The sequence below is a fragment of the Apis laboriosa genome, unplaced genomic scaffold (genome assembly GCF_014066325.1).
Source record: "Apis laboriosa isolate Shangri-la unplaced genomic scaffold, ASM1406632v1 scaffold23_cov150, whole genome shotgun sequence".
Lineage (NCBI taxonomy): Eukaryota > Metazoa > Arthropoda > Insecta > Hymenoptera > Apidae > Apis > Apis laboriosa.
Genome location: NW_025222452.1, coordinates 1,660,981 through 1,685,328, shown reverse-complemented (window position 1 = coordinate 1,685,328; position 24,348 = coordinate 1,660,981). Strand labels below are relative to the sequence as shown.

Sequence of the window (24,348 nt, the reverse complement as noted above, 5' to 3'; positions counted from 1 at the left end):
TTTTTTTTTTTTTTTTTTCTTTTTTTCCTGTTTCTCTAAAGCAGTCTTACGTGTAACGGCAACTTTCGCGAATTTAATCCTCTCATTCTCGGTATTTGATCTTTTTTCCTTCTTTCGTTCTTTCTTTCCTCGTTCGCCTCGTTTTTCTTTTTCTTTTTCTTTTTCTTTTTTTTTTTGTTAAACAGAGAGAGAGAAAATATTCACGGTACGAATTACATCGTCTTTTGAGGATTGATTAATTTTAAAAAATTTAGAAGCAAAAGCAAGAACCCCGTATTCACAGTGTTTAGTTGCACAGTAGTCCCTCTGACACACTAGTGTCGAAGGTTCGAGTTATTATTAAATTGAAAATGAGAAAATTAATTAAAGAGATAATTAGTAATAAAATAACGTAGCAGTGAGAAGAAAAAACGGTGTCGATCTAATAATAGATGAAATAAAAACGAATTTATTGTCATCTTTAGGTCAACCTGATTCTATCGATTTGGCGGGAACTTTAAAATTTTCTACGTACGTTTCTTTCTTGTAGCTAATCACATGTGCATAGGGGGTTTTTTTTTATCGTATATCTCTCTATATCTATCTACTATTACAGAACAGCGATAGATTCAAAATATTCGATCGAGAATCAGAAGATAAAAGAATCATTCGATCGTTTGTTCTCGTTCTATTATTGCTGAACGAAGAAAGAAGTTGTCGCCCTCGCTGCCAAAAAAGACGCGCATTTGATTGACGGAGAATCGAAGCGTTCGTACGAATTTTCAGTAGTAACAATAACATTTCCCCATAACTCCTTCCTCCATATTTTCTTCTTTTTCTTCATCTTCTTCATCTTCTTCTTCTTCTTTTTTTTTGTCGTTTTTCTTTTATATGATCGTTGCAAAATAATTCTACCTTATAGCTTACGGTATCACAGAGTTACACGCGGTATCGTATAATTGCTCCCACTTCGTAATTTTGCAAAACGATAAGGAAAGCGCGTAATCGTCTCGTTAAAAATTGAAAATTGCGGCTAGAATGGACGCAGACGATGTCACCATACATTATACGCTTGAATTAAAAATACGAAAAAAAAGAAAAAAAAAAAAAAAAAAAAAGAAAAAAAGGAAAAAAAAATACTTTTATCTTACGTTTAATTTAATACTGTCGAATTAAGACGAGTCCGATATTTTGCTTCGCAAAATTTCCCTCCCCCCGAAGAACAATATCACGAATCATACGAAATCATAAATTCTCTTTGGTCTTAAACTTTCTTTTTTCAATTTTTTTTTTTTACTTTTCGCTACTATTGAAAATATTTAAACTGAAAGAAAGGAAAAGAATCGATCGATTCTTCTTCTACTTGCACGATTGCACATAAGATGTCTCCCTCTATGATTTCGATGTCCTCAACAGAGACGTTCGTACTGCGTCCAATTTGCGTCACTTTTTTTTTTTTGTTTTCGTTTTTTCTTTTTTTTCTTTTTCTTTTTTTCGTTTTTTCTTTTTCGTTTTCACTTTCCCCATTTCTCAAAAAATGATCGCTCGATTATTAATAATAACGTATATATAACGAATAACAAACTTGACCGCATATCTCGACGGAAGTAATATAATATACTATAAAAGAATTTAACAAACGCTTCGTAACGATTAATTGAAAAACAGCAAAATCCGGTACCTCAAACGCGGGACACGGGGAAAACGCTATGATACATTTCGATAAAAGCTGCGAGGATCGTTTGGAAAAAAAAAAAAAAAAAAAAAAAAAAAAAAAAAAAAAAGATTGCATATCTTTTATATAATATAGCGGAAAGAAGGGCATCGTGGGCATCTTCGAATACGTTCACCTCGAAACGATACCGTAGCCGATGCCTAATATTTGAACAAAATTTTCGAACAAAATTTTCGAGATGAATTTTCGAACGCGTTTTTCGATTAAAAAGAAAAAAAAAAAAAAAAAAAGAAGTATCAAAAAGAACGATATATACAATCTAAAGAAAAATAAAACGAAAAGAGAGGACTAGTAATTCTTTTCTTCCTCTTCTTTTTAACAAATAACAAGCGTACAACAATTTACGCGAAGATAAAAAATTGATATAAGGGTTGGTAAAAAAATGCTCGCGTATCGTTTCGAAGACGTATTTGCATATCGTATTTATCCAATTGTACGCGAGACGGAATTTACAACGAAAGCTTGAAATAAATATTTATACGCGTGTAAGTACAGATAATCTCGCTCGAACGATACGCGATTTAAAATAAGTAAGTCTTTTCTTAGGCTCCTTTTCTTTTCCTCTAGCTCGTCTAATTATAATTGTATGTGTATAATATAACGCGCATCTCGTATATATATACATATATATATCTCGTATATGTATATATATATATATAATATCCCTTCGCAGCTTTCGCGTACACGCACGCATATTCCCCATTGGAGGCAGCAAGTAATCTTTAACGATGAAAACAAGCGTTTCCGGTTGTCGTATGCGAGACCCTTTAACCGGGGAACTCCTTTGACTTCGACGCGTGTGTTACGCACCCCATTTTTCTGCTTGTCCTAATGTTTCAAAAACATATTTTTACAATCGAGTTTATACGATATAAACGTATTAATTAATTAAAAGAGAGAGAGAGAGAGAAAAAAAACGGGTAAAGTAAATAAAGTAAATAAACGAAACTACTCTATATAATAAATATTCGTAACGAAATAGAATTCTCTACGTTTAACTACGTGACTTACGTAAATGAAGATAAAAAAAAAAAATTACATATAAAAGAAAGAGAGAAAAAAAAACAGAAATATAAAAAACGATCAATTTTTCTTATGTTCCTTGAAAAAAGAGCAAATTTTTGAAACAGCAGAAAGTGAATGGTCAAGTCGTTCCCGAGGTTTAATGCGCGCGATTTAATATTTACGTGTGTGAAGGAACTAACTTTTTTTTTTTTTTTTTTTTTTTCTTTTCCTTTTTATCTTAGGTCTAAGATCCATTTATCGATCCCGACTGGCCACGAACCTTCCGTTAATTAATATACGCGCGCGAAAACGAACGCGAAACGATAGCGAGAATGAAACGCAGTTGAACGTAACGCGCCAGCGATGTTAACGTCGATAACGAGGAATTCCATTCGTGATTATGTACCTCTTTCGTTGGATCTTTCTCTCTCGTCGCTCGTTTTTTTTCCACTGCTCGTTGTCCTTTCCTCGTCCTTTCCTTTAATAAAGGAGCTTCCGCGTTAACTGGACGGAGGCTCGTTTCTAATTCGTTTATTAATCCCTTCGCTCTCTTCCGCATATCTTTCTCTCCTCCTCCTCCTCCTCCTCCTCCTCCTCCTTCTTTCTCCTTCTCCTCTATCTCTTTCTCTCTCTTTCTCTATATCTTCGTCATCCTAAACAATTATCCACAATAAGAATTCCGTTCATTTCGTTCGGAACAATAATCAATTTCATATCGAAAATAAGAAAGTTAAATCTCGCGGCTCGTTCGTGGCTCGTTCATCCAGAGACTTCTTCCGATCTTCTTGCGAGTAAGCAAGGGCAAAACAACAAAAAAAAAAAAAAAAAAAAAAAAAAAAAAAAAAAAAAAAGAAAAAAAAAAGAAGAAAATGTAAAGAGAAAAAACAAAGAAAACGGTAAAAATCTCGTTTACAGTTTCTCACTGTAAATTGCACTGTACAAAAGAAACGCAGAAGAGAGCGGTAGAAACGTACAGGTACCGGAGGATTCGTCTGGTAGGAACATCATCCACGAAAATCTTTCACCCTCGGCCGCTCTTTGTCCGCTCGATCTCCTTTTCCCAAGAATTCTTCTTCTCCCGCGATCGAAGTTCTCCTCTTCTCGCGGAAGATCGCGCCACTTTCTCTTCGCGCTCCTCCTCTCTTCGGAATCGAGTCACGTCGAGGTTTCTCGAGCATGCTTTCACGCGCAAAAATCGATCGATCGTCATCGTCCTCGTCGTCGTCGTCGTCGTCGTAGTCGTCGTTGTTATTGTTGTTGTTATTGATATTGGTGTTGTTGTTGTTGTTGTTGTTGTTGTTGTTGTTGTTGTTGTTGTTGTTGTTGTTGTTGTTGTTGTTGTTGTTACCCGTAAATGATTCGTAAGGGGGATTATTTTGATCCGATCCTGTCGTTGTTGCCAGCTACGCGTATTGTCGGTTCCTCTGTGTGCTCTACCATGCCGAAGACGATTGATCCGGGCAGGATCGTACAACCCCCTCGTAGATAGTCGCGGACGCGGTAACGGGTGCAGAGGTGCGCCTTATTTCGATCGGTTTCGAGCCGGGAATCGGTGGCCGGCCCAAAACCCCTTGGTTGTTTCACGACAAATTTCTCTGATCCTCCGTTGTGTCCTCAGCCTTCTTCAACGACCTTTTCAGCTTGTCCACCAAACGGTTGTGAAACTTGTTCAGGGAGTTGGAGCTCCCGGTTTTCGGTGGGGACGAGCCGGTACTCTTGCTCGGGCTTTGCAACGAGTTCTGGGACGCCCTCGAGGACGTCCTCGAGAAATGGCGGGACGTGAGAGGGACCGAACGATGAGCGGGCGATGTCAAGAAGTCCGATCCCGGTGAGGTAGACAACGACGGACCCTCTGATTTTGAACATTCTGACACCTGCCAACAGAAAATATATCGTTCCTCCGTTTAACATTCGAGTTACTTTATATTACAATCGTTGACCCTCGCGATACCAACCTCTCTTCATCTCCCTTCTCTCTCTCTCTCTCTCTCTCTCTTTTTTTATGTAGATTGAATAAAAATGAACAGCGATTTATAAAAATTTATCAACTCGTGAATTCTATGATATATATATTACGTATATATATTTTCTCCTCGTTTCTTTCCGAACAGTCATTATTTACAAAGGGAATTACATATATTTTATTTACACTATCTACAATTTGTAGGTATATTTGTAGGTATATTTTTGGTATTGCGAGGATGGAACGATCAATAATCGTGATGATTAACTAAGACGCTCAAATAGCGATAGAATAGTTTCTTTTTTTTTTTTTTTTTGAAATGTGCGCGAAACTAACTACTTTCACTTCGTATTCTACTATTGGTTCGAAAAATTCACCTTATTGATGTTCGACAGGTGGTTTGCACTGCTGTATGTTTACGAATTTTCTTTACGCTTTGTAATGAAAGGAAAGCAGCGGTGAAATCTAAGTACCTATTAGGTCATCCTATAGGTAATGTTTTAAGTGGAGAATTTCAATTGCAAAATATCATTTGTTTTGATAAACTGACGGACGAATCGGTATCAGCGATATACCGTGAACGATTTTAAAATCACTTTCAACGAATTATCTTCACGCGAAACGTTAGATCAGTTTTTTTTTTTTAAATTAAAAACGACGAAGGGATAAACAAAGTTGTTGTTACAGTTTTTCCATTGAAAATAGATTTTTAAAATAAAATTACGTATAAGGAATGACCCAATAGTTAATCTAAAAAAAAGCTAGATTTTTGTCTTACAGACATCTCACACCAAAATTTGAGAAACGAAGCTGGATGAAGTGATAAATATATACAACGAGTGAAACGTTATGATTTGGTCGAATACAATTACTTGGGCAGGTTTCCGAATACGGTAAACATTAGATAAGTTCCCGAAACGATTGTATACACACAACGCAATAACCCGATATCCAGTGAAGGAAATGGAGGGAACTTTTCTCGTAACGTGTTTACTTTGACTTTCAGCTTTTTTTCTCTTTCACCCGCTGTCCTTTTCTACGCTTTCTACGTTCATTCAACCTACTAAAGGAAACTCGGAACTTCGATCGGGCCGATATCGGGATTAAATTTCAATTCTCATTACTCCACCATTACTTCTCCTTTTTCCACGTTCAACGACAAGACGCGAAGGAAACTGAGAACTTTGGTCAGGTTATTATATCAGGGATTACATTTTGATTCCGCTACACCATAAATTGAGTTTCAAGTTTCGGCTACTTATCCAATGTTTATTGTATCAAGAAGTGTACGCGTCAACACGTGCCGTGTTCGTCCATGCCGGCTGGTAATGCAGTGAACTATCAACGATCGGGGATCCGTACGCGACGTAATACATATTTTCGTGGGGCGGATTTAGCGGCGCGGTTGCAGCAAGGCCGAGTACTCCCGATGCGGTGCTGTGTTACGATCGAACAGTGGTTCTCAACGTAGCGCGTCGCCAATAAGAATTGCACGTGCGCACGTGAGCCACAACACGGCGAATTTCTCGTCGCAGATTCTCGTACTTTGGTTACGCGCGATTACGTAATATCTCGTCACAGGTAACCCGACGATTCCTAGCTCCTCGTGACTCTTGCGTATCTTTTATGTAAACAACGTTCGAATAAAAAAGAATAAAAAGAAAAAACAAATTGTGTATTCGACAAGATTTACGACACGGTATTCGAATAAGTTTTTTTTTTTTGTTTTTTAAATTTTGCCAAGTTTCTCGATCGAAATACGGAATAATATTCGATAAATTTCACCGCGAGAGTTAGAGATTGTCCGTAGAAAGTGTTAGAACACGAGCAGACATTGGGGACTGCAATATAATTATCGATTAACGCGGTTCGTAGTTCTATGTGATTTACGACGTGTCTCACGTTCCTCGAACTTTGCCCGACATCGATGCTACACAGAACGACACGTATATCGACGAAACGCATATGCGTGTTCCAACGAGAAAATCGTTAAATCGGTAGTGCAATATGCATTATCTTTATAATTCCTTCGAGACTGATGGAATAATCTTGAACGAGACTTTTGTTTCAAATTGTTTACACAATTATATTATAATTTTTTCTCAAATATTTGTATTTAGCGTTTATTTGTAAAAGATCTCGTCTCGAGTGGATTAAAAAGATGTAACGATAAAAATATGATCGATGATGAAACCATCAGAGAAGAAATTCATCCGGTATTTGGTATCTGTTAACAATGCTATGGGTAACATATCGTTTTATGAAGCGATATGACCGGAAAGATTATCACGCGCGATGCATTACGGAATTGAGTATAGTTATTGCGCAACTGTGCGTCACGTTGAAGAACGGAAAGGAGGGAAAAAAATAAAAGAAAAAAGAATCACGTTGTCAGATTTTCACCGAGAGAAGCGTGTAAGCAACGTGTTTTCCGCTATGTTTTCTTCGTCAGCGATATACTACATACATATATCAGGCTGTCGGCACTACTTACGACTACTTACGACTACTTACGACTACTTCGCGTACGTGCCACGATAAACGCCGGACTCTTTCGTATTCGTCGTCATGCCACTTTCCTTGCGTGTAATCGACGATCCGGCTGACCGTGAAATTATTTGGGACCGACGCTCTCGATCCTGCGTATGTAAGAATATGAATATGCCATGCACGAGAGAGATTCGAAATTAATACATTTTTACGATTTGTCAAACGAGTTTCGGGCACGTGTTAACGTTTAACGATGACATTTGAACACGCGAAAATTTAACACGCGTTGATTTTAACGCAATATCATTATTCAAGTATATTCTCTCTTATCTTTGTGTCAAACTATCGAAAAGAAAATCAAAATATAGGCCATGTTTATTTATCTGTCGCTTGTATGAAATTTCGCGCGAAAAAAACGAGCAACGGATGCAACACAACAAACGCAATTGGAGCGCGCGCTTTCTGTTCTCGTTTTAGACACTGCTCGTTTTATAACGCGCAAAACACACTCACCTTTCTACTGCGACAGGCCTGAGGATTGGAACACTCGGAAGATCGCCGACTGCGGTTGGTCTTGTAAATGTCCCACTCGTTTTTCATAACGGGCATCATAAACGCCATCTCGATAGCCGGCACTCGATGAGCGAGCACACTCGTTCCCTCTATCCCGCGGCAAGTTTCCTTCCTTTTCTCTCACCTAGCTCTACACCTAGCCTCTGTCTTTCTCGCTCCGTCTTTCTAGAAAGTTCAAATCGCACAGCTCCTGGGATTCGGCAATCGTCGACAATTTTTCCAAAAGAATCCGTCGAAACACTCGGCGGTCTCGCTTCACCAAATGCAACAAGAGGATTTCTTCTCTCTAGCGGGAATTTACGGAATTAAAACGACCGAGCAAATATTTTTTTCGTTCTTTCGCGAACCGTATCCTTCGATTTTATCCTCGATTACGTGTATCCCCTTCAAATCGAACGGAACCGAAATTGACTGCGTACAATTTCGATCGGTTTTTCTACCGATTTGAATAGATGCCGCCGACGACAACAACGACGTGTCACTGCTACTATGGAAATTGTCAGTCGTCGCTTGTTGCCGATCGTGTTCCAATCGCTGCTGATTGCTGTGTCGACTGGAAAACTGCATACACGTCGTGTGCTTTCACGGATAGGATTAGCTTCGTCGCTTTTTTTTAACGGTAGCTCGGCGTGCTGCCTTTTCAACAACGTTCTCGATCACGCGCGTCCGGTCGATGCAGCAGTCTGCTACGGAATGAGCACGCCGATGCTCGTGTGGGTAGGTGTAAAAGATTGGCAAGGTGGGGACGAGAAAGCAAGCCTATTGGTCGATTCTGAGGCGGGACTCCTACGTCACGGGTTACCATTGATTTTCCAATGTTGATACACACGACAGTATGACGTTCTGGATTGATTTTCTGGCGGCGGTTCCTGCTGGATCGCACGTATACGTTGCTTCTCTCCATATAGTATAACACGTCAACGCGCAGGAATCTCTCCATCCCTACGGAAAAGGATCCGCAATCGACCTAACGAGCATCGACTTGCTTCCTGGCCCGTCCTCGACCCTCCTTCCCGCAAAAATCTGCTTTCTTCCGCCCTCTCAAGGTCGCCACGGCAAATTGAATCGCGCCGAAACGCGAATATATATCGAATAGTTGCACGTGCAAACCACGTTGAAACAGTCAGCTTCTCTCTCATGATATAATTAGAAATTAGCAGTTACTATTCTCGGCCTATTGTTCTGTTCGAAACTTTCGATTCGATTCGATTATATTGCGCGTTGACGCTTGGTAAACCTTGAAACGTATATAATTTCGCCCCAGTGTCGATGAAGTGATTAACCGATGTATAAGAAATCGCTAATAATTGTTTAATACTCAATAAATCGCACTGTGATGCAATATTTGAATTTGATTGCGCAGTTAAATATCATTTCTATCGTATTTACGACCAATTTTAATCAATCGATTATCGTGTTACGATAAGCGATAAGTATATTTCACGTTCGAAATGAAAAAATGAATTTTAAAGCGATAAATTACTTTTAAATTGATAGATACAGTTTTTGCTGATATTTTATCGATAACTGGTATTGTTGTACATTTTTATGCTATAGGAATATAAGGATTATGTATATCTGCAGTCGGTATATTACCATCAACTGATTTCTTTGATAGAGCAAGCGTAATAGAGTTTTTAATGAAAAGAACGAAGAAAAAGTATGAAAAAGCTAACGATCAATGAGCACAAGATTTTTAAATATATTATAAAAATGAATTTATAGAATAAATATAGATAAAGAAAGCAAATAGTAAAAAATATCGAGTAAAAAATTGAAAAATCAGCGCCATCTTTGAATGCTTTTAAATAAATAATTCTTTAAAAAAATGTTTTTATCATTCGAGATAATAAGCAATTTTTACTCTTTCAATATATCTTCAATATATCTTATTAGAAATATCTTAGTTAGCCGAGAGATGGCACTACCAGTCAATTCCTATTTTATCTCTATCCTTCTTCTATTATTTTCTATCTTTGTCATATATGTTTCATTTGCGGCACTCTGGAGATGGCGCTGATTTTAATCTTTTATCCTATCTTTGTTTCTTTTCCACTATTTGCTTTCTTTGTCTATATTTCACACGTAATCATACAAATAATGAGATATATAATGTGTTAACAGTAAAAATTGTTGTTAAAGTTTCTCGATTGATTTTAAATTTATATTTAACTAATAATAAGAAGATAAATCTATGATATCGAATCTAACTAAATAAATCTAATCTTTTAACAATGTCAATAATTCGTAAATTGATTAATAATTAAAATTTCATTAGTTCCAGAGAGAACTATCAATAATTGAAAGCAATAAATAAAGAAATAAGAATAAAAAGAAGAAATTTTTCATAAAAAGTAAATTTATTTTGTTCATAAAGGTGTTCATATAGGTCTTTTGTTTAAATAAACGCAATTCGTCATCGTTTCACGCGATACGCTATTGTTGAGTGATCGAAAAAAACATTAAGCTCGCAACATATCCGAAAATTATGCTGCTGCTTACGTTACATCTATAAAATACGAAAATTACTTTTTTATCCTAACATTTCACGTACATTCCCCTTCCTTTTTTTTTTTTCTTATCTTTATAAGTAGTTTCGCGTTCATGCTTCGGACAATAAAGGAACTGTAAAACCTGACTTAATCTTACTACTAAGTCTTAAAACTTTTAACATAATCGTTGATATAATAATAACTATGATAAAGACGCTGTTTCCCATTCCGTTTCTTCTCATTTCGATTTGAAATTTGTCTAGTAAGTAACGCTTTATATGTACAATATGAATAGGTACGTACAACACAGAGAATTTGCATTATCTTGTACTTGCAATGTACTTAAACATTACCATGAACCAGATTTTCAGGAAGCTCTGAGACAAGTTGCATTATTTTCTTACAAAGTAGGTACCCAAAAAAGTAAGCGAATATTACAATAAAATAGTTTCTCTTCGTACGCGTATCATAAAAGAAGCGTTTGCCAAAAATGGATGCGTTTTACACGGCACGGTGTTGTTTTCAATGAAACGTTTCATTCCACTTTTCAAGATTTAATCGAACAAACTCTCGTAAGGTTTTTCTTTCTAGCCAATCAACCTTTAGAAGATAACACGATATTTACTTATATATATTGCACTATCGTTTTCCGTAGGAAAGTCTTATACTATTATACAATATATTATATATATATATATACTATATTCCATTGCAATATAGTTATATATATGCTATAAAGTCTATACATATTTCGTTCTCTTGAATTAAAATACAGCTTCAGAGATTATTTTATCTTTTAACCACAGGTATATAGAGATACCATTTACTGTGTACGTGGATCTCTCGTAAAACGTAAAAACTAGAACATATCTTTGGCACGGTTAAGAGGTATCTGCAATTGTTCTCCAAAACATCATTTTCATTTGCACAGTTTCAACGTGTTAAGCTGCGAAGCCGTTAATTCCTTAGCGGCTCTTTATCTCTAATACGCAATAAGCACCGGATTACAAAAACTTGATAGCATTAGAAGTGTGCGTGATGGTTGACTCGGCAATCATCGAACGAGGGAAAAAAATTCGGGTGAATAGGACATTATTTCTCAAAATTTCAAAACATTTCAGACTCGAATCTAAAACTGTGAATCTAAAACTTCTTCAATTTTTTCAAGATGTCGAATATAATGGCGAGATTCGAACCGATTCTACCCGAATTTTCTCGATCTTTCCAAATTTATAATTTCAAGATCCCACACACTTCTAATTATTTAAGACGGATTCGTTTCGAGCCAGGAGTTGGCTCGTTTTGTATACTTCGTTCTAGTTGCTCTCTGCACAAGAGAAATCTACCCCGTCTACATTTAGTTGCGACTTACATGCTAGTAGATACTTAATTAATTAATACCTCTCTTTTGGCACAGATTCGACGATCACACCAATCACAAACATTGAAAGTATATTCTAATTTTAAATAGTTAAATTTCTTAGACGCCGTTTTGGGAATATCCAACTCGGTAATTTCGTACAAGTTTCAAGTCGGACGATTCATTGTTATCTTTTTTTTTTTTTTTTTTTTTTTATTTTATTTTATTTTTTTTAAGTACTTTAGCTATTTATGTACAACGATGCGCATAAAAATAATATATATTCTCGTAGTGAACACTCTTTAAAAATGGCATTATATCTTCCTTACTTTAGATAAGAAATCAATTTGATATTTTAATTCAATACCGATGGATATTCGCTCTCTCTTACAACACCGTTTTCTCCCTCCATTCGATTAAATGCCCTATATACTTTGTAACTTTACTGTACTTTCTTCTCTTTTCTTCTATACTTGGGAATTTTAAACGTAAGTTTTTAAAGCAAGTACAAGTAACATTCAAAAAAAAAAAAAAAAAAAAAAAAATAGGACATTATATATTATTTTCACAATGAACGTATCACACAGATAACAGAGAGAAGAAGTTACCATTTGTCTCGAATGACTATAATATTGTTGTCTAATTAAATAACGTTTAAAGCGTGTAACAATTCAAATAAAAATATATTTTTCTTTGTCAACTGATAAATAAACGAACGAACAAAAACGAATAAATTAACGAACGAATAAATAAATAAACAAGTGATGGAAGAATAAATAAATAGAGAAAAATAAATAATCGAATAAATTGAACAAATTGAACAAATTGGCAAAAATATAAAAAAATATATGTATATATATATATATAGATAATTGATGAAGGAAGAGAAAGTATCTCAATTTCGCAGTTCAAATGTGCAATTCGAGTAAAGATGGATTCTCTGATGGTCCCTCAGATGATGTCGATGCTTGAATCGTTTCTTGCACCAGGCGCATTGAAATCTTGGCCCGACACCGCATTCCAACCGTAAATGTCTCGTTAAGTTGCACTTGTGGGAATAAGTACGACCGCATTTCGGACACAAAAATGGTGGCCCGTCCTCCAAATCCTTCAGCATCTTCCAAACTGCAACATTTTTTTTAAGCATACGATGAAACGTTTGATTTGAGAAAGAATTTTATATCGAAAACGGATAATAATTCGGCGAAAGATAATGAGATAAAGCGATTTCACGATAAATATATCGGAATATTAATATTAACTTAGCGAAGAAGGTATACAAATATAAATTCGAGGAATTCTTACATTGAGCCATGCTATTGCGAAAGAAACGCTAATTTCTTCTCCTCTCGATGATCGTGCTAATTTGCTTCGAAAAATTTTTCTCTCATCGTTTTTTTTACAAGACAGATTTCTGGCATGCAAATTATTCAACATCTCTCGATCGGTAAAGTAAAAGAATTAGATCGTGGAACACAATGTTTCAAAACGGTTTTATAAGAAATATGGATATTTGATACGATGAAATTTGTTTATACAAGCATGCTATCTATTTTGATGATGATGTATAAAATCAATGATACAGAAAATTAATTTCTCCATAAGAAATCGTATTATATCGTAATCTTATTTTTTTTTTTTTTTTTTTTTTTTTTTTTTGATATAAAATAATTTTATTTTCACTATTGCGTACAATCGTAATAATTTCATTTTTACTATATAATGTTATAATGTATCTTTCTACTTCTACATATAGGCTTCTTCTATCTCTTGCATTTATCATATACATGTATATATCCATGTATATATATATTCATTGTATATCTCACATACAAATATACAACCTCTTACCTTCGTTTCATCTTTTATTACCTTTCTTTTACTCCTTTACTTTATTGTCCTATATATATATACCTATATACTTTCATCTTAAAATTTACAACATATGTATATAACAACTTTATCAATATATTCCAAAAAAAGAAGGCAGTGAATCAGTCTATACATGGTAACATATCAACAACTTGATATCAGAGATCACCGTTTAATTAGAACTATATACGCACATTAATTATATATTAAGATTCATTCTGAATGATTTCTCTCTCTCTCTCTCTCTCTCTCTCTCTCTCTCTCTCTCTCTTTTTCTCTCTCTCTCTCTCTCTCTCTGATTGTATTTAAGTTTTTTGATGAGTTCTCATGTGTAAAACCAAATTATGCTTGTGCTTCGACTTCTTATGACAAATGGGACACTCGAATTGAGGCTCCACTCCGCACTCGAACCTAATATGCCTGTTCAACGAGTGAGGCCTCGAATAAGCATTGCCGCAACGTGGACAAGAGTAGGTGGAAGAATCGCGAACGCTCGCCGTTCCATGGTTCCCCACCGGCGGGATCTCGTCCACACCGTTCTCCATAGCCAACTTCTCCGTGGCAACGAATTCTTTCAGACAATTGCCAGAGCTTGGTTGTTGCGCTTTGCCGGTCGAACACTTGCCATTCTCGAAAACCACCTTGTTCTCTGCCATCATTTGATTTTCCGCCATCAGTCGAAGATACAAGGTCTGGTATTGATAGTACCATTCGATCGCTGCGCTTGGCGAGTACTTCCGTTCTAGAAAATAGATAACAGAATCAGATATCTGCGCTTGTTCACCCGTTCCCCCATTCGCTTCCAACGATTCGCGTCTCAGTGTCACATTGGTTGGTTACATTGCTAATTGTCGCACAAGGATTATCGATGAAGAAGGATGGACTTACACAGAGCATGAATACATTTAAACGATCACCGTGAAAACAATCACACGTTGCTTCGAGTTGCAACTTCTTTTTTTTATTTTTTCTTTTCCTAGACTTTGTCGATCTTCCCGAGAAGAATTCGAAAAGTCTGAAATGTAAAGTTGCAAGTTGTTACTTGGACATAGAAATCGCGTGATTTAATATTTGATATAAGTTGAAAAAATTCGAGTGAAAAATCTCGATGCTTTCGTATTATTTCAAGTGAAATAGTTTAGTTGAAACATAGGAATGAGTGGCAATTTGACTTCGGCAACAATCGGACGAGATCGGTTCGGGAGCTCGAGAGCTGAAAGAGGAGGGAGAATATCTCGCTCGATTCCGTCCGAGTTTTGCCGATTGGTGCCGAAGTTCTTGATTCGCAAAATGATCCTATCAACAGAGATAGAATGTGGATTTTTATGTCCAAATATCGTGAAACGCAATTTATCTTATCTATATTTTGTTAGATTTCTCCTTTTTTTTTATATTATCGTGTTATATTAAATGAAACCCGTAAAATGAGGTTAAATATGAAATTGATTTTTTTTTTTAGGGAATGACATATATAAGGTTTAGGCTCACCACAAACAAGGCTTAATGTTAAAGATTAGCACGTTAAGTTTTTATATAAGCATAATAACACTTTTCTTGCAACATTTAAGAATTTGGTTTAGAGTTTTTCTGCTTTTCTTTTGAGTTTTCCTTTCTTTTTTTTTTTTTTTTAACTCATTTATTTCGCAAAATTAGCGCGATTCGATCGCCGATTCGAATACAATATCCAACAAACGGTTTGATAAAAAACAGTGGACCAATAGGAAAAAACGATGCAATACGATAATAACTTGCGTTTTATTAAAATTTAAAAATAATTCGATGATTAAAATAGTTATCGATATTCGTTAAAAAATATAACAAGTGGTTGTGGTTTCTGCCATTTACATACAATTCTTACCACAATTTACTAGTTGCTAGAAAATTACTGGTTCAGGTATCGAAACTTATTTGCATACTTACGAGTAAAAATCGAGCACGAGCATCGCAGGATGCAACTTCATCGTTGTAATCGACACTAATAAATTTTTATAATCGAAAAACGAAATTTGACCATTTTATTTCGTTAGTTTCGATGAAAACAATGATGACCAAAATCTAACGTGCAACAACTTCTTTTCAAGAATATTTCAACGATCATTTTTTTCTTGAAAATTTGAAACAACGATATCGTTATTTAAAATCACAAAATTATTTCTAAGAAAAAGGGGAAAAAAAATCTGTCCGAAAAAAAGGAAAAATTTTTCAAACGCCGTAAATAATAATTCTTCAAACGTATTCTAAAAGCAGTCTTATTTCGATTAACATTTCTAAAATATTATTTCTCGTAAAAGAAACAGTCAAACAATCGGATTTAAGTATTTTCACATTTTTCAAGGAACGTTTTCGCCTTTCGACAAATCATGATATAAAAATATTTCTAAAAATTATAAAATCGGAAAACAAGAGAAGTTCGCTGTAATATTAATATTGATATTTATTTAACGAGGCTTGGGTATTTTGTGCCGTCCTTGATAATGCTCGTTCAATTTGTACTGGTGATAGAATTTTTTTGGGCACAATTTGCAACAAAACTTCTTCTCCTTGTTACCACACTCAACCCTTTGATGCCTCAACAAACTGTCCCTCCACTTGTACCTCTTCCCACAACCGAAACAAATGTTCATCAGGTTGCTCCCATCGCCGCGCAAATATTTCATTTCGTCTTTTTGGGATAAATTCACGTTGGCCGAGTAAGGTTGGAATCCTGATGGCAAACCATAAGGCAGTTGCAACGACGCGTAGGCATCTGAAATTCAAGAAAACAGATAAACCGTTTAGAAAGCACGGCCCCCTTTATTCGTCACACGTTGTGCGTATAAATAGCGAAAGAATCTTTTTTTTTAAAAGCGTAGTTCGAACCGTTGCGCAACCTTTTTTTTTTTATACAGGTTTCTCGCAGCCAAACCTTGATAACCACTAAACGATATATAAAAATAATTGGATCATTGGAGTGTTACCATCGAGTGATATGCGAGTAATCCAATAACTATAAAAAAAATAAACGTACGATATAATTTATTTTTGTGGAAACGATTTTACAATCGATTTGCTTTTTGAAATTTTTACGAGGGGTAATCTACTGCGATACCAAGCGAAGCGTTGCGCCAAGGGGTTAATAACGTAAGATAAATGATGGGAACAATTTTATTCAAACGAAAAATAAAATCCATCAAATTGTATCCATCAAGTTGATTATTACATTGATTATCATTTTGAAAATTGTGAATGGATTATAGGATAGAAAATAGGAAGAGATATAGAAAAAAAAAAAAAAAAAAAAAANGTATTGCGATTTGGGACGCAATTTAACGATTTTAACGACGATAATGCGTAAAATGCATGGATGCAGTTTCTTATTCTACGGATTTCTCTTCGTACTTCTCTTACTATTCAATAACTTGCTATTCAATAAGTTTGGGAAAAAGAAAAAAAAAAAAAAAGATAAGCTTGCACGAGCATCCACGCTAACAAAAAGTTGACGCAATAATGTAAAACTTACGATAACAATAATTATGACTTAAAATTATTTTAAGTTTTGCTTATTTTTAATCCTTTAAAGAAGCCAGAAGACGCGTTTTTACAAAATTGCAAATTTTGCGAAAACTTCCTCTTATAAATCCTTAAAACAAAATGGTGAATCGAGTCCATGGAGAGAAAGATTCGAAGAAAAAAAAAAAGAAAGAAGAAAAAAAAAAAAACTTGAGATTTTTAATCGTGATAAGCGTAAACATGATTTCGCAGCTCGTATCGGTACTTAAACTTTTTGTCGCACAAATGGCAGGAGTATTTTTTCTCCGTGGTCCCACAATCGACCCTTTTGTGCCTTCTAAGACTGTCGTGCCACTTGTATCTCTTTCCACAGTCGAAGCAAACGAACGGCCCGCCAATGGTGGCAACGTGGGATTTCGATTGGTAACGTTGATCGATGATTTTCTCCAGCCTCGTTGATCCCCCAATACTCGAGTCAAATGGGTTGAAATACGAGGAATCCTCCTCCTCTCCAATCGTGCGAACCCTTCTGTTCAGCATCAACAACGCGTTGTACTCTTCCATCTCTTCGTTACCTGCGGGAAAAACGTTCAGTGGTATCGTTTCCACTCAATGAAATACAATTAATCGTAGTATCGTATAATCTAATAAGGATTAGGATCGATCGAATGTAATCTCCAATATAGTTCAATGTTCGTTCGTTCAATGTTTAATAGACGCATAAATGGATAATACAAATGCATAATAATAAAGTTGAAACAAGCATAAAATCGTCACATCGTCACATTACATGTTTGTCACAACATTACTTAGTCCAATGAAACCATTTTTAAAATTCATTTTTCTTTTCTTTTTCGTTTTCGATCGAAAAGGAAAAAAGAAAAAAAAGAAGAAGTAAAGAAGAAGAAAAACACGAGATGATCTATCGAATTTCGCAATTCACGACAATTTCTCACCCTCTATATCTATCTCTTTTTCAATTTTAAACACAATTTTAAAATTCAAATTTCAAATTCGCTTTCTTTCGCGAATTTCGAGAACGAAAGATCGACAAACGCAGAAGAAGAAGAAGAAGAAGAAGAAGAAGAAGAAGAAGAACAAAAAAAACGACAAGACATTCGATGTAACTGAAAACAAAAAAAAAAAAAAAAAAATAATAAAAATCTATTCGTTCTCCATTAGGTGGCCGATTTGTCGGTGGCTGCAGCGGCGCCCTCTTTGTCGCCGCAAACTAATCTCTGATGCCTCCTCAACGTGTCAAGCCTCTTGTAACCTTTGCCACACTGATTGCAATAGAACTTTTGCCTATGCAGCCACTCGACCTCCTCTTGAAGCTTCTCCAACGAGGCGTCGCACTTGGCCTGGTGCCGTTTCAGGCTGTCCATCCTCGTGTACGCCCTGTCGCAACCGTCGCAACGAAATTGTTGATGGGATTTCATGGGGTTCTTCCGAAGGATGCTCGTCTCCACGGTGTTCAGGATGGACGAGTCGCACAGCAAATAATTCATGGGCAATTGGCCGTGGAACGAGATCTCGCATACCTCCACGTCGTCCTCTTGATCTTTCTCCGAGTAGCTCTCCGACTTCTCACCTGCAAAGAATACATTGAACCGTTACAAACGGGCGCCCCCCTATTCGGCATAGTTTCGCTAGCTTTCTCGTTTATTTTTATTCTTTTTTTATTCTTTTATTTTTATTTTTATTATTATTGTTATTATTATTATTATTATTATTATTATTATTATTATTATTATTATTTTCTTTTTGGATAAGCATGCGTGTTGTGTCTCGTTATTAAGGCGGAATTATCTTTGCGAGTTCGATTTTGCGAGTTTAAAAGCTTTTTCGGGAGGTATATTCGCGAAAAAAACAACTTCGTTAGTAATTTATGGGGGTGGGGGTAATTTGTGGGGGGCGAGCGAGAAATTTTCGAAGAGAGAAATTTCGTTCGAACGGATCGACGGGGGAGAGATTGAAAATGGTGGTACGTTTGATCAACGATTTATTCGATTCAGAAGAAACATTCGATTCAGACATTTTTTTTTTTTTTTTTTTTTTTTTTTAGATTCGTGGACGAGGTTAATCTCTCGTTGATTGCGAATGACGACGTGATAATACGTGGAATACAATTTTTTACAGCACTCATCCTCGATACACAATAAATGTAACGCGTGTTAAATTTTTGTTTCTCGGCGTATTATAGAATTATATATAACAAAACACATCGTCACAAAATCATGTTTATTACAATCATCATGCTGCAGTTTTTTTTTTTTTTTTTTACACTAAAAATGCTTCGTCTTCGTGGACTTTCGATCGTATACACACTGATAGAACGAATAGAAATTTGTCTCTACAAAATAATCGCCACCGTGTCAAATATATATATACATATATAAATATATATATATATATATATTTAATGTATACAAATAATTTCTTCAAATAAAAAAAAAAAAAAAAAATCTTATAAAAGTAATTCAAATAGCAACACAGTGTTGTCAAAACGAATCTTTGTATGTAAACAGCCACGAAATGTACGTGCGTGTAATTTTGCGTGTGTATATGTATGTGTGTGTATATGCGTGTGTGAGTACCTGTCAAGTGTGATATATCTGTATTAAACGAACAGATCCAAACTCTGATAACTCTTGATTACCAAAAATAGAAAAAAAAGGATTTTTACACGGAATATCAATAAATCTTCTTGACGTTTCGAATGAAATGAAAGATAAAAATCAAAAGAAAAAAAAAAAAAAAAAGAGAAGAAAGAAAGAAAGAAAGAAAGAAAGAAAGAATGAGAAAAAAGAAAAATATCAAGATCGAAGATTTTTTCTCGTTTTACAAGGAAAACCCTTCAGTATCTCGTTATTTTTCGTATTATCGTTCGTTTACATATAAATTCTTCTATGGGATTTGCGATTTCAAAAAGATGGTAGAATGGGCCGATTCCACGTGCGAGATCAACGACAACGGTTTCGCGAATTTTTTCCCGCAGAAACGGCAATACATCCTGTCCCCCTTCACCCTGCAATAATTCTTCTCGTGTCTTCGAAGGCTGTCGAGACGCGAGAAACTTTTCCCGCATTCCTCGCAGATCACGCTCTTCGCGGCCTTCTTACGCTCCTCCACTTCCGCTAATTCGTAGCTGCTGGCAACGAACTCGAACAGAGTTTGGGGCACCTCGTACTCGTTCTCCTGCTTCACGAACCAATCGCTCAGGTCCGCTCGTTTTCCTCCTGCGAAGAACGAACGCCTCGTGTTAGCGAATTAATTAACTTTGGTTTTTTTTTTGGTGTTTTTTTTTTTTTTTTTTCTTAGTCGATTTTCGATTTTCGAAATATGGAAACGGGACAACGCATGCATCGAAGAAGACACGAATTTTTCGACTGCTGCTTCGAAGTGATAGTGAACATAAATATAATTTTATAAGTAAAAATTTTGTTATTCCTAGTTTGTACATCGACAAATACCGTGATATATATATATATATATAGTTAAACGAAAAGTGAACGTTTAAAACACACACACACGCGCATACACACACACACGCACATACACAAATACCTTTCTCGTTTTCCATCAATTTTTATTCGTCACTCGCGTTCATGCGTGTATTACATATTGAAAGGATTAAAATGAAAAAAAAAAGTGTTTCGAAGTGTTTATTGATCGTGAAAGTGACAAAAATTGGAATAGAATTTTTTTTTTTTCACGATGATTTTAATAATTTCAAACGTGCTGAATATTTTGTTGAAAATTATTGACAATTTCTATAAGCAATAGTCGCAATCTTAAAATCTTAAAACGATGCGTTTATCTTATACAGTGAGTTTCTCTGAGTTTCTTTGATTTTCGTCGGGAAATTTTCGAAATTTCATTCGCGATTCTGCTTTTACAAGGAAAGAAAAATGATTTTCCTAAAAGCGAAAATTCGTTCGTTGTTTTTCAATGATAAAAAAAAAAAAAAAAAAAAAGAAAAAGAAAAAATGGATAATAAAACGTTTCGAAAGGAGATCTGGTTAGATTTAATCGATGACGTTGAATAAAGCAAAGCTTAAACACACAAGCTGGAATGTGCACAATATTACAATGAGATAGAAAAATTAGTGACTGTAAAAAAATTATAAAATTAGCTCGCCACGTTACAAAGCTTCTTCCTAATGTGCATGATTTGTCATGTATATTATATTGCGCTGTTAGTTCATGCGGTATTAAAACAAATTGTAATCGTCGTTACACGAGTTATACGATTAATCAGATTAAGAAAAATATAAATATTTTTAAGTGAAATGCGTCATCAAATAAAAAGAAGAAAAAAGAAAAAAATACAAATAATTAAACTAGAAAATAGAAAAAAGATAATATAATAGGCTAAAAATAGGCTAAAATCATTATCAATTTCCTCTTAAATCATCACTGACTATTATGATCGTTTTTGGAAACCACGCCTTCCTTCGCCTCCTAACTCGTACCATACGTACATATATATATATTATAAAAGTAATATATATATATTCTATGAAACTTGTGAAGAATGCAGAATGGATTTTCATCAATTGATCCCATCTCAACAAACATGCAAATGTTGTCGCAATTGATAATTTAAGAGACGGCGTGTTTAGTGTTATAATGATTTTTCAATTCGTATCTCCGATAAAACTCTTTCCGACACAATCTGCAGCGATGCTTGGGCAGCTTCCCGCATTCGAGCCTTTGATGCCTTCGAAGATTGGCCATCCACGAGTACCCCTTCCCACACTCCCCGCACATGTACTGCTGCCGCTCGCGTGCGCCAAACGTGATCAACCGTGGATTAATCATTTCCGGGATCACTTTGATATCCTTGGTCTCGAAGCACTCGAACTCGTTCATCGGGATGGAACCGTCTGGAATAGACAAAGATCGATTAATGCGAAAAAATGCCGGTCGACGATATATCGATTATTTCTGGACGGATGTGTTAAAGGATACATAAGAGGGAGGAGGAAAGTGGCGAGAAAAGAGATAGATAGAGAAACTAACACTGGTACATCGAGGTACAACGATCTTACGCGCGAGCATTTCCCCATAATTCGTCGTACAAGCGTGTTAATTAATCAATAGACTTTATTAAATCGACAGATTTCAAGAAAAATACAATTTTTCTCGGCTGCTCCAACCAAGCGTATCTCTTTACGAACGTTACGAACGTAAAAAACGTTGTTTCATTCGAGAGAGAGAGAGAGAGAAAAACCAATGTTTATCTTTCGGCAATTTAATTTACAAAAACACATTTTTCTTTTGCTGTTTGTGAACTAGATCAAGTCTGGATGATGTGCCAACAAGTGTTCTTTGAGCCTGTCGCGTCTGTAAAATTTTCTCGCGCAAAAATGACACTTGTTCCTCGCTTCTTTGTTCCCGCATTGCAGCTGGTGTCGGCGTAAACTGTACATCCATGTGTATTTTTTACCGCAAAGGGCACATGTGAAAAGTTGTTGTTGTTGCTGTTGCTGTTGTTGTTGCTGCTGCGATTGATGCGATAATTGTTTCTTACTGGAATCCGCCACCGGACACGGATAGTAGTACGAGTCGTTGAAATTCCTTTCTTTCGGCAACAGATCGTCCGCCGTCGCGTTTCGATAATCGTTCATCGTGCTCCAGTCGATCTTCGATAGGAAACCTGCCGAAGTAACACACAGAATAAACAAAGACAGTAGACGAAACGAGTGGGGAATACACCTCGGGACAACAAGAGGGATGATTTCACGAGAGAAAAAAAAAAAAAAAAGGAGAGGTTCAGACATAGAATTAATCGGTGCATTCGGGCCGGAATCGAAGAAAGTTGCGTTTGGTTTGATGCGATGTATGCACGAACCAAGAGTGAGAGGGCAATTTTTTCGTAAATGCTTCTGAAAAAAAAGAGAAAAAAAAAAATATGTCGTTCGATTATACATGTCGACGAGATTATTATTTTTATTATTATTGTTGTTGTTGTTGTTGTTGTTGTTATTGTTGTTATTGTTATTGTTGTCGTTTTCCTTTTTAATCGTTCACATTCTTTTTTTATTTATCGATACATATAAAACGGTGAGAGTATAAAGCGTTATGGTCAAAAACTTTTTTTTTTTTTTTTTTGGTATTGAAACGTTTCATTGAAACAAAAGTATGCGGAATGTAATGAACGAGTTAACATTGCGAGTTAATGCACATTGTCGACGAACACTTTTGCTCACTTTCATACATTCCACATTACACTCGTCACTAAGTATTAAAAATGCGTTATGTATTATGTACATATAGCATTGACGATAAATTTATAGGGATGTGGCTCACGATCGTCCCTTGGGCGATAATTCAAGCTTTTGGGAAAAATGTCGTGAGTCGGAAACGTTCGAATAAAATCGGTTGAGATCTCGCGTAACGTATTAAAAATCCTACGAACTCGTCCGATTTCTAACGAGCTCGCACGAAGTCAAACGAGCCGAATCCCACCCGATCTCGGCCGAAGTTCCACGATCTATCTCGAATATATATATATATATATATATATACATATACATATATATATATTCGCACACCCTTATAAATCTATCTTACAAATGAACAGCTCACTCGATACGAAATTCCTCGAAATATTTTCGAAACATTTGAGAAACGACGTAACGTAAAAATTATTTAAAACTTTAAAAATCGAACTGAAACACGCATCCTAAAACATACGGGGATTATTCGAGAGAAACAGCAAAGAGACAACAACACGTACCGCGAAATACAAAAAATAAAAAAAAAAATTTACGTTCAAAATTAAAAACTCGTGCAATTGCGAAAATCGAATGTTTCAAGAATAAAAAAAAAAAAAAAAAAAAAGAAATACTTTCGGCGCATCGATCGCATCTCTTATAACAGGAAACGAACTGATCTCACTCCCGTTCCTCGGTGAATACAGGCGAGTCATCATTTTTCTGTATAATGTGCCGCAATTTTCTCTGGCACCCAACGATGTGCGAGTTCAATACGAAACGATGCTTGAATCTTCGGTCGCAAATCGGGCAAACTTCGCAAGGTATGACACCGCACTCGAGCCGTTTGTGACGGCTCAGAGACGTGGTCGCCTTGTAAGTTTTCCCGCACCTGTTGCAAGCGTACTTCGAACCCGCGTCCTTCGAATCTTTCCGCCTTTGACTTCTGCTCGCCTCGTAACCCCGGATCCCGGGATAAGGTAATTGATTCCATAACGGTTCGTTATTGTCCTGAGGTTGCTGTACGTCCTGCGACAACAGCATCGTCGCCAAAAGCCCTGAAACGAAAGGATTTCGTTCGTTAGACGCTATCCTCTTGCGTGCATCCTCTTCATCTCTCTCTCTCTCTCTCTCTCTCTCTCTCTCTCTCTCTCTCTCTCTCTCTCTCT

At 36.0% G+C, this 24,348-nt stretch overlaps 2 protein-coding genes across 7 annotated transcripts in view; both read right to left on the bottom strand.

Annotated features, from left to right (window-relative positions):
* LOC122713171 overlaps positions 1–8,745 on the bottom strand; it is a 13,832-nt gene extending 5,087 nt beyond the window's left edge. Inside the window, exons 1-3 of one of the 3 annotated variants that reach the window (XR_006346462.1) lie at positions 7,686–8,745; positions 3,694–4,593; positions 121–2,542 (exon numbers count right to left, since the gene is read on the bottom strand). Coding sequence is in view for 1 of the 3 variants with exons in the window: in XM_043933375.1 (XP_043789310.1) it covers positions 4,300–4,593; positions 7,686–7,793 (402 nt within the window). In the remaining 2 variants the exon portion in view is untranslated. Of the gene's footprint in view, positions 1–120; positions 4,594–7,685 lie in introns of those variants that run through there. The other 2 variants (XR_006346461.1, XM_043933375.1) reach the window with 2 other exon arrangements.
* A 5,014-nt stretch (positions 8,746–13,759) lies between these two features.
* Positions 13,760–24,348, bottom strand: part of LOC122713273 (longitudinals lacking protein) — a 188,725-nt gene continuing 178,136 nt past the window's right edge. Inside the window, exon 7 of one of the 4 annotated variants that reach the window (XM_043933552.1) lies at positions 13,760–14,211. In XM_043933552.1, coding sequence (XP_043789487.1) covers positions 13,775–14,211 — 437 coding nt within the window. In that variant the 3' untranslated portion in view covers positions 13,760–13,774. Of the gene's footprint in view, positions 14,212–18,121; positions 18,550–18,945; positions 20,198–21,548; positions 21,848–24,348 lie in introns of those variants that run through there. The other 3 variants (XM_043933555.1, XM_043933565.1, XM_043933582.1) reach the window with 3 other exon arrangements.